This window comes from Lupinus angustifolius, unplaced genomic scaffold, assembly GCF_001865875.1.
Source record: "Lupinus angustifolius cultivar Tanjil unplaced genomic scaffold, LupAngTanjil_v1.0 Scaffold_1_387, whole genome shotgun sequence".
NCBI lineage: Eukaryota > Viridiplantae > Streptophyta > Magnoliopsida > Fabales > Fabaceae > Lupinus > Lupinus angustifolius.
In genome coordinates this window covers 7,368-17,535 of record NW_017715713.1, presented here as the reverse complement: position 1 = coordinate 17,535, position 10,168 = coordinate 7,368, and the positions used below count along the sequence as shown (strand labels likewise).

General features: G+C 34.2%; 2 protein-coding genes across 2 annotated transcripts; one reads left to right on the top strand and one right to left on the bottom strand.

Annotated features, from left to right (window-relative positions):
* The first annotated feature begins 4,896 nt into the window (after nt 1-4,896).
* On the top strand, nt 4,897-6,481 carry LOC109336902 (60S ribosomal protein L44). The gene is made up of 4 exons (XM_019573729.1): nt 4,897-5,029; nt 5,284-5,463; nt 6,076-6,150; nt 6,244-6,481. Exons 1-4 carry the CDS (start codon nt 5,027-5,029, stop codon nt 6,301-6,303), a joined length of 318 nt encoding a protein of 105 aa, XP_019429274.1. The 5' UTR covers nt 4,897-5,026; the 3' UTR covers nt 6,304-6,481.
* A 357-nt stretch (nt 6,482-6,838) lies between these two features.
* On the bottom strand, nt 6,839-9,949 carry LOC109336901 (putative clathrin assembly protein At1g03050). Its single transcript, XM_019573728.1, has 3 exons — nt 9,630-9,949; nt 8,573-9,388; nt 6,839-8,116 (listed from the first exon to the last, which is right to left on the bottom strand). Exons 2-3 carry the CDS (start codon nt 9,261-9,263, stop codon nt 7,002-7,004), a joined length of 1,806 nt encoding a protein of 601 aa, XP_019429273.1. The 5' UTR covers nt 9,264-9,388; nt 9,630-9,949; the 3' UTR covers nt 6,839-7,001.
* Between the last annotated feature and the right edge of the window lie 219 nt (nt 9,950-10,168).

Below are 10,168 nucleotides of genomic sequence, written 5' to 3'. Positions count from 1 at the left end.
GAGCGAGCCACTAGGAGTTGCTTATCATTTTGGGACTTTTGAAAACAAGGACGACTTTAGTTTGTTCATGTCTTTGTTTAGTGTCTATTGGTGATGATTAATATTTTCGCCCTTTCTTTTTTGGATTTTGTATATGTTAGTGGCGATGTAGTTTCCGCCTTTGCTGACTTAGTTTGTATGAACTAAAGATGATTTAACCGTTTATATGCATTGTGTTATTCAGGAAATTGTGAATCAGGTTAAGTTATCATTCGATAACGATAAGTTGATTTTCCGCATTTGAGTTACTTAAAATGATGTCCCGGAAAATGAAGGTTTTAAAAGGAAACAATTTTATACATCACCAATAAAAAAAAAATTTACCCATTTTTCCGCAATGTTTTTGAGAATTATTTTTCGGGGTGTTACATCAAGACTATGTGACCAGGTTTTTAAAGGGTTTGAGTGACCAATACTCCCATGTTCGTTCTCATATCGTGCTAATTGATCCACTTCCAACCATAAAAAAATCCTTCTCCATGTTAATGCAGCGAGAAAGACAATTCAGTAACTCTAATGCACCAATTCTTGAAAATGATCTTAAAGCCTTATCCTTTCAATCTCAGGGAAATACACAATTCAAAAACAACAGTTATTTCAATACAAATAGGGGTAGAGGGAACACACCTTATAGAGGAAGAGGTAGAATGTCAAACAATGGAAGAGGTTCCTCCAACATATTTTGTACATATTGTGAAAGAAGCAACCATACAATTGATACTTGCTTCTTGAAATATGGGTATCCCCTGGATACCAAGGCAGATCCAATAGGATGGTTAACAATGCTGACACAATGGATTTTGGAACTACGTCAGAAGAAAGATTTGTTGCTCTTATAACAAAGCATGAAGACGGACAAGCCTTCACTAATGATCAAATTAAAGGAATCCTAGATCTGCTTGAGAAGTCAAAGGGAACAACCAATGATGTTGCTGTTAACTCTGCCACATGTTCTTTGCCTGCTAAAAAATCCATCATTCCTTCATCAAAAACAGGTAAATCAGGTAATTGTTGGATCCTTGATACTAGTGCTACTGACCAAATCACCTTTGATCCAAAGAATTTTCAAAATCTTAAATTTATTCCTCCTGTTTTAATCACTATTCCTAATGGTGAGAAAATCACAACTTCTCTCACTGGGACTGTCCATTTATCTAATACTTAGTCTTGCATAATATTTTATATGTTCCTGGATTTCATGTTAATCTCATCTCTGTAACCAAATTAATCCAATCACTGGATTATTGCTTAATTTGTTCCCATAAGTCTTGTTCAATTTTGCAGACTATTACCAGGAAGATGATTGGTTTAGCTGATATGCAACAATGCCTTTTTGTGCTTAAAACCATCCAACCTTCACATTATGTGCACCAAGCTTCCACTACTAATAATGAGGTTACCAATCTTTGGCACCTCAGATTTGGTCATGCCTCTAACCCTATAATAGATAGTCTTTCAAAATATTACACTTTTATATGTTTTAATAAGAATAAGGATTTACCATGTGATATATGCCATTACTCTAAACAGAAGAGATTTTCATTCTGCAATAACAATACTACATCTATTAGATGTTTTGATATTATGCACATAGATATTTGGGGTCCCTATTCTATTACTTCAAATTTTGGACACAATTATTTCTTAACTCTAGTAGATGATTTCACTCGTTTCACTTGGGTAATCTTAATGAAGTCCAAAAATGAAACAAGACAACACATCATGAACTTTATAGCCTTCATAGAAACTCAATTTGATACAAAATTAAAGCATATTATAAGTGATAATGATGATGAGTTTTTGATGCATGATTACTTTTCCTCAAAATGAATCATACATCAAAGAACTTGTGTCTACACCCCTCAACAAAATGGTATAGTTGAAAGAAAACATCAACACATTTAAAGTGTTGCTAGAGCCATTTAGTTGCAGTCTAAACTTTCCCCCAAGTTATGGAATTTTGCTATACAACATTCTATGCACATCATCAATAGATTACCTTCACCTCTATTGCACAACAAGACCCCTTTTCAACTCCTATATGGGTCTTTACCTCCCCTGGACTCTCTTAGAGTCTTTGTTTGCTTAGCCTATGCTAGCACCATCTCTGTCCATAGAAGAAAATTTGACATAAGGGCTAGAAAATCTGTTTTTTAGGCTATAAAGATGGTACGAAAGGCTTTATGTTATATGATCTTTTGTCTAACAATATTTTCTTATCTAGAGATATTATTTTTTTATGAATTTGTTTTCCCTTTTCCCCGCTTAGACACATCTAATTATTTCCCTTCCACCCTTCTCCTTAGACCATGACACTTAATCCAGGCTCCAACAGAACCTACATCTCCCATCTCACCAATTTCAACCCCTCCCCCAGCCACTCCTGACCCTGTCCAGCTCCTCTTAATCATATTCCCCCTAGACAATCCCATAGAATCAGAGGTCCACCTTCTTTAAGGTAACATTTTTTGTTAGAGAAATTGAATATTGTTGAATAATGGTTCTCATTGTTCTGTGTAGTGAACCATTCTTCATGATTTTGATTTTGAAGCAAAACATGTCTTTTATGAGTGCATGTTTATGATGTTCTTCATTTTTTCTATTTTTTATCTCATCTTTACGCTTAAAAATGATACCTTTTTCATTTTTGCAATATATTCAAATTTTTCATGAATAAAAATAAAGGTAAGTCCTTTATGTATATCTTATACTTACAGAAGGAATTTCTCTTATGTCCTTTTTCATGAATAAGAGAAATGGAAGACTTTATATCCATTTTTTCCCTTGAATAAACATACAATTTTGCTTTTAACATTTTGGTTTTATGTTTATGATTATCTATGTTTAACACTTTGACCTTGCATTGTTTGTAGTGCTTACCCGAGTGGGTACAATTAGTGCTTACTCATAGCCATAAACCTATACTATTTGCAGGTACCTGAGCGGGTAACCAAGGGTTTTAAATTTTAATTATATCTTAGTGGGTCTTATATCTTAGTGGATGCTTATACCATTTTCTTTCTCCATTTGTTTCTTCATATGTTCCCCATCCAAGTATGTTTTTGTCTTCCTATCCCTAAATACATGTTATATGTGAAAGGCTCATAGACACATAGCTTAATGATCATTGAATATTATTACTTCTAATTATTTATGTTTGAAGAGGAAAATAGTTAAGGCAATGTTAGGGTGATAAAATTATGTTTTCAATGACAAACATAAAAGTCTATTTTTTTTATAGAATTTATTATGGGTTTGCTCTGATGTCCTGCGCTATATTTGGATGGTTATGTAAGATTTTTTTAATGAAAATTATAATTAGAACACTTATTAAGGATAAGTATATTTAGAAATGGTAGTTTGCTTTTCACTGAATTTTTTTTATGCTTATGTTCGGTGCTACTTTAAAAACTTAATCTTATGTTTTTTTGCTATGTGGAAGTAAGACCAAAGTGTTGTTACTGGATTTTATAGTGGTCCTGCCCAATGAGTTGAAGTATTTATGAGTGATGGACTATATTCTATTGTATACTTTCAACTAAATGATCAATTTTATCAAGTGTTACATATTACTATAAAAAATTATTTTTATGATGTCCTCTTTATTTTAATCAATTCTCTTCTCTAAGTAAGGAAACTAAATACTATTACAAAACAACTAGAGGGATAGACTAATGAAGAACATTAGAAGTTCTTTGATGTTTTAGAGCTCTATTGTTGACAAACATTAGTTATAAGGTTAAAGTTGTAACTTCTACATATTTTATTGTTATTTTGTTAAATATAAAATTTAAAAGTTGTACTATTGGCGTAAGATACATGCGCATACAACTATAAAACCTAGAAAGCTTTAATAGATAAATCTGTTATTATTATTTTAAAAATTAAAATTTGTCTCGATAGAAGGCACGTAGCTCCATGATTTTTTCTATTGGTGAAAGAAAGAGACTGATTTTTTCTATATGGTGTTGTTATTGCTATCATCAACTTGATGCTTGATATTGTTTTGTATCGGTTTCTGATTTCCATGTAAATATATTGGTGGTCCGGTGAAATTTGTGTAAGGAAAATGCTAACTGAAACACATTAAGAAATATTTTGTCATGCTTATATTGTTGATTTTTTATTTTGTACTTCTACCTATTGTATAGTTGGCTAACCCAATGCATTAGAAAAAATTCAAATGTGTAAATGACTCTTTATAACTCATGCAATTTTAGTGTAGATGGATTAATAAATAACAAATATTAGCTATTTGCTCTATTTTTAGTTATTTTTGAAAACTTTAAAGTTTAAAGGATGACTAAAATCATGTTTTATGTTCTTTAAGAAGTGTATGTTTGACTATATAATGCGGTCGATTTCTTCAAATTGGATACTTTAACAATTTATCATTTTAAATTGTTGATCCTTTAACAATTTATCATTTTACTATTTCTACTCACATTGAGCTAAGATGGAGCGACCCGTGTGTATGCATGGATAAACTTTGAGTTTAATATTTTACATGAGGTAATGATTAATAACTTTTAGATTAACAATTTATTCTTTTATTATTTACATATATTAATGCAAAATAGATTCTCGCCCATGCGAATGGAGTGTCTTCTACTAGTATCCATGAAAGCTAAACACAATATTTTGCCCCAAGTTCAAATAATCCATATAATCAGTCATGCAAAAAAGTTTTTATTAGCCCGGGTTCCATGCAAACTCAAGATTCAAGACTATAATAAATAGCTAATAATTCTGCACGTAAATTTGAAGTTTTGGGTCCAAAAAATAACAAATTTGCAGAGAAGGACATTACTATTCTAACGGGCCACAAAAAATGCACCAAAACGACCCATAACCCAATCCACAAAGCCCAATAATGATAAACCCTAATTCCCCGAACCCATTAAAAACTTAACAGTGTGATTCTCAAAACGATTTTGCAGCGCACAACTCAACTGAATCAACCGTCTTCACCACCTCCGCCGCGACCATGGTAACCTCTTCTGGTTCACACTTCATTCCTCAATTTTCATCTATATTCCAATTCAGTACAAGTTCTGATATATTGCAATATTCAAATTACATTAAATTCTGATTTTTCTAAATTCTTAAATAATCAATTGATTCGTGTTCTATGACCTAGCTTAGATGAATAAGAATTGAGAATTAAAGGAATATATGCGTTTACTTTGTTGTATTTATTATTATTATTATTATTGGACATTGATTGATCAATTTGGGTTGTAGGTGAACGTTCCAAAGACAAGGAAGACTTACTGCAAGAACAAGGAATGCAAGAAGCACACACTGCACAAGGTTACCCAATACAAGAAGGGTAAGGATAGCACTGCTGCTCAGGGAAAGCGTCGTTACGATCGCAAACAATCCGGTTATGGTGGCCAGACTAAGCCTGTCTTCCACAAGAAGGTATGCTCTAACATAACACTTCATATTTTGGATGATAGGGGTACCCTAAATTGTAGGTAGGGGGATTTTGAGTGTAAACTTATGAAGCACATGATAATTGTTCACAGGAACTGTTAAATGACAATTTAGTTTCCTATGATGTTATAGATGGAAATGCCCACAATAATGTTCTAACACTTCAAATGTTTATGATAGGTTTACAATTGCTTTATGCTAACTTTTAAAACATTGTTCCTCTATTGTTATTTAAGATGTTGTTTTAATGTTAGTCTTGTATCCATTTTTTATCTTGTATCATAGCTTTGTCATGTCTTTTACTGTTTGAGATTTTTGATATACTTGTGTTGCTGCCATGTTGTATGTCTGTTTTCTGTATGTACACCCATGATGTTGGAATTATGTATTATGTTTGTGTTTGGATTGTTTTATTCTGTGCTTCAAACAGCTTTCAATGATCATCTTAGTAAAAATGTGATCTTTCCCCAATACTAATCGAAACCAAGCTTATGTATAAGAGGAATTAATTCAATTGGTTGCTAAATGTTGGGACATTTGTTAAAGCTATTAAGTAATTGGGAAACTAAAATTCACAATTATTATTGTGTTGAATAGGCAAAGACCACAAAGAAGATTGTCTTGAGGTTGCAGTGCCAGGGTTGCAAACATGTCTCCCAACGTGCTATCAAGGTTAGCATTTGTTTTTCATGATTTGTCATTGTTCTTTGGCATGGGTATGTAGCTAATGGTTAGCCCATGTTTGTTTTGTTATTGTTTTTGCAGAGGTGCAAGCACTTTGAAATTGGTGGTGACAAGAAGGGAAAAGGAACCTCTCTGTTCTAGGTTGAGAAATTGAATTCGCAGTTTCACTTTTTTGTTCAATCCCTTGTTATTTTTCCCCTGGTGGTCTAAACATCTAAATTTCATGTTGTCTATGAAGATCTGTTTGCTATACTTCAATTTTGAAATAGTTTGTGTTTGAGAACTATTCTAGTATACGGATATTTTCTCCATTGAATGTTTTATCATCTTGTTTGACTTCATACTATATCATCTAGGGTCCTCAACTCTGGCACCCTTTGGATATGCCTCTATCTCTAGTATACTATTTTGTGGAACCAAGTAATACATCAGTGAAAGGGAGTGATCCAAAGACTGTCTCATTTGAATTAAGGCTATTCCAATTGCTGCTGCCTTGATCATTCGTTTGTAAAATGCTGCAATTGATTTTCAAGAGTTTGATGTAGAACTTTTAAACTTGAATTATTCTTTGTTGTCCTCTGAAACAGTTTACTTATATCTTGACTTTAGAGAAATGAAACAATTCCAGCATTTTGAAAGTCTATTGTAATTTAGATTGTGTGAGCAACACTTCTGAGAGAAGCACTATTTGAATACGTTAAAAAATTTCACCCTTTCCTAGTAGAAGTTTGGCAACAAGTGTTTCACCTAAACCAATTATAATTTACTGCACCTTCCATTAGAAGGGGGAATGAGATAGTGAGTGGTGTCAGTCCAAACTAACGTTTTTTCCTCTCTAATCAATGATAATAATAATTACCATAATTCTGTGGATACCCTCCCATATAAGTATTATTATTAGGCTGCAGCTTTGTGAATGCAGCTTGTCCTTGCATGCCACCCTTTGCATATTGCATCCACATCATCTGTTCTTCTTGTAATAACCTTTGTTTCTTCTCAATCTCTGACATTTGCACATAAGCTGGAGGTGCCACTGCCATTGATGCTGCAAAAGGATCTGCAAATGCCGAACTTGAACCACTCCCTGATGTTGGTGCTGCCGGCAATGCTAGCATTGTTGGCCTTCCAGCTGAACCTAGTGCTACACTGCTAGCACTTCCACTTAGTCCATAACCTGGTCCCTGCATAGCTGCATTTGTTGATGCCTGTTTATACATGCCATCGAGCAAAAGTGTGTCGAATCCACCGCCTAATGATTGTTTTTGGTTAGACAAGTTGCTAGTTGATTGGACTAGTGCTGTTTCCCAATCTGATTCATCATCAAATGCATGCCATGGAAGTGCTAGTGTGACATTTGTTGTTGTTGGTGCTGCACCATCAAACAATGCCAAGGCCAGTTGGTCACCATGTTCTTGATGTGTTACTATATCATCTCCTAGATTCAGAAGATCACCTTCTGTTTGCACCACTTTTTGTTCTTTTGGTTCTTGTTCTTTGATCTCTTCCTTCACTTCTTCTGTTAGTTCCTCATGGAATGTTTCTGGTGGTGGCAGTGCCATTATTGCATATATATCCTTTTCTGGCTCTTGTTCCTTTGCTTCGGCACGGTCATTCTTCTCTTTATGTTTCATGGTTTGTGCTAAGATGGACTTGTCTTTGATGTATTCATCCATGATTTCTAGCTTCTTGGTTGTGACCTTCTCAATATCTGGGTACTCGGAAGAGCGTCCAATTCCAATACACTTGCACCAGCCGTAGAACAAGTCTAGCTCATCATATTGCTTTCCAACCCGACAGAAAATGTCATACACCTTAATGCATTCTGTCACCTCCATGTCAGTGAAGCGATCAATGAAGGTACCCAGTATTTCTGTAATTTCATAGTATATTTGAAAACTCTCCTTCACAATGGGGTAGAGAGCCACTATCACAAGTCGATGAGTCTTTGCTCCCCCTGTTAAGTTGAAACAGCTGAGATTGTGTTTTGTGCATGTGTATATAGTATATATATGGTAAATTTCATGATTGCATTAATTGAAAGACTGCAAGATTTCCTATCTCAGACAAATGTTGCAAGTTGATGTATTTTTGAAATAGCTATTGGTACTAATTGTAGGCTGAATGTAAATTGATGCATACACTTCAGGATAATTGATCAAATTGTGAACTGTTTAATCAAGATGAAATATAATACATAACTAATTTTGATGCTACATATATTGCAAGATTCCTTCATTGTAATGTAAAAAAATGTCACTTTCTAAACCCAATATGAAGATTTTGTATCTTTCTATAATGATAGCATCTTTTATGAATGCATATAGCTTCTTGTTCCTATCTATTTGAAAGGGAAAAATGGAGAATTCTCAAGCTTTATCAGGTCAATTTGATTGTTCATTACATCACATACCTGTGGGACGGCACGCTAAAAATCGCTCAAGCAGCAATTGCAAATGTTGCATCTTGGAAAATAACTGCTCACTCTTCATTTTAGGCAGTGGTGTGGCTTTGATTTCTCTATCCTTCTCTCTTTCTGTATATTTATCTCTTTCTCTATATCTATCTCTTCCTCTTTCCCTATGCTCCTCTTCATCATCATCAAATCCGAACCTGCTACGCCTTCCACGCCTATTTTGCATCCTGTTCTCAAGCCTTTCATCTAGATACAATGCATATGTGCGCACAAATGCAGAGAAGTCCCATGAATTAGACTTCTTGTTATCCCTGAAATCAGACATGTTAAGAAGGCGAGTCCCTTGCCGAGTCGAGAAGAATATTTCCTGCTCATATGCAGAATCACCATCTGATAGCAGCCTTTGAATCAACATAAGTGTTTTCAACGCGACCGTCCAACTGCTCGTCTTGCTGAGACGCCGAGAAAGGGTATTAACACATGCACTCATGAATGCCTTTGAGTAACATGTTAAGCTGAGAATCTCCTTAAAGTACTTTTCTTCAGCAGGGTATTCATCATGCCTTGTTGCCTTCACAATGGCCACATCAAGGTCTGAAAGGGAGGTGCTGTTTCCCACTTTTGCTAGGCCTATGCTTGTTTGATCCTTCACTAGCCCAATTGCTCTTCTCAAAGTGCTTGGAGACATGGTCTATTATAGGTTCTAGGACTTGTTACAAATTGGCCAAGATCAAGCTTTTATTATGTTCTAACTTTGCACCTGTGAAATTGGTTGAATATGACCAGTAACAATATGTTGAAAGTTGTTGCACCCTGCAAATTTATTAACTTGATTGTGATAATATGACCCGTAACTTGAAAACTTTTGTTACTTGCACAAATTTGTAAGATCTGCTTCATGCTGTGTTACATATTATTGGAAAAAGAAGGTGTTGCATCACATGCATGAAGATACTTGCCAAAGACATTCCAAAAGTTAAGTTAAAGAAAAATTAATAACATATTTTAGCAGAAAAAGAGGATGGTAAAACAATGAAAAAGAATAAGATTCTACGTGCTTTGAATATAGCATGAGGGGCAGTAATTAAGATTGTTGAAATGTGATTATTGTGTCATAAACTCTCTTTGCATGTAGAGCAAATTAGCCACACAGCAGAATCAGATTTCTGATATATAAGTGTTCTTCTTCTTATTATTATTATTATTGTATTTACCTCTATATGTTTAGAGGGTGAAAAGAATAAGGAAGGATGAGGAATAGAATGATAGAAAGTTGTTTCTTTCTGATCAATCTTCCTTCTTCCCTTCCCTCTGTTCCTGTCTGGGTCACAACATGGCTCAAATTGGCCAAGCATTGCCCATTTTCTTAGCATGAAAACATGGAAACCAAATGAATGAGTTGTCAACTTGTCATCACATATATGCATTACCTATGAACAATGCTTAGATTATATTTTATCATCATCATTTGACCTTTTCAAGGGTACTGTCACCAACTTAAGCTTTCTAATTAAGGAGAATGCTAAAATTTCGAACATTTTCTTTTTTCATTTGCACAATTGAGTTATATATATATATATATATATATGTAAT

Coding starts and splice junctions, on each gene's coding strand:
- LOC109336902 (XM_019573729.1), top strand. Junction 5,464..6,075: donor AGCCTGTCTTCCACAAGAAG/GTATGCTCTAAC, acceptor TGTGTTGAATAG/GCAAAGACCACAAAGAAGAT. Junction 6,151..6,243: donor TCTCCCAACGTGCTATCAAG/GTTAGCATTTGT, acceptor TTGTTTTTGCAG/AGGTGCAAGCACTTTGAAAT.
- LOC109336901 (XM_019573728.1), bottom strand. CDS start 9,263: ATGTCTCCAAGCACTTTGAGAAGAGCAATTGGGCTAGTGAAGGATCAA. Junction 8,117..8,572: donor TTTAGCGTGCCGTCCCACAG/GTATGTGATGTA, acceptor TCAACTTAACAG/GGGGAGCAAAGACTCATCGA.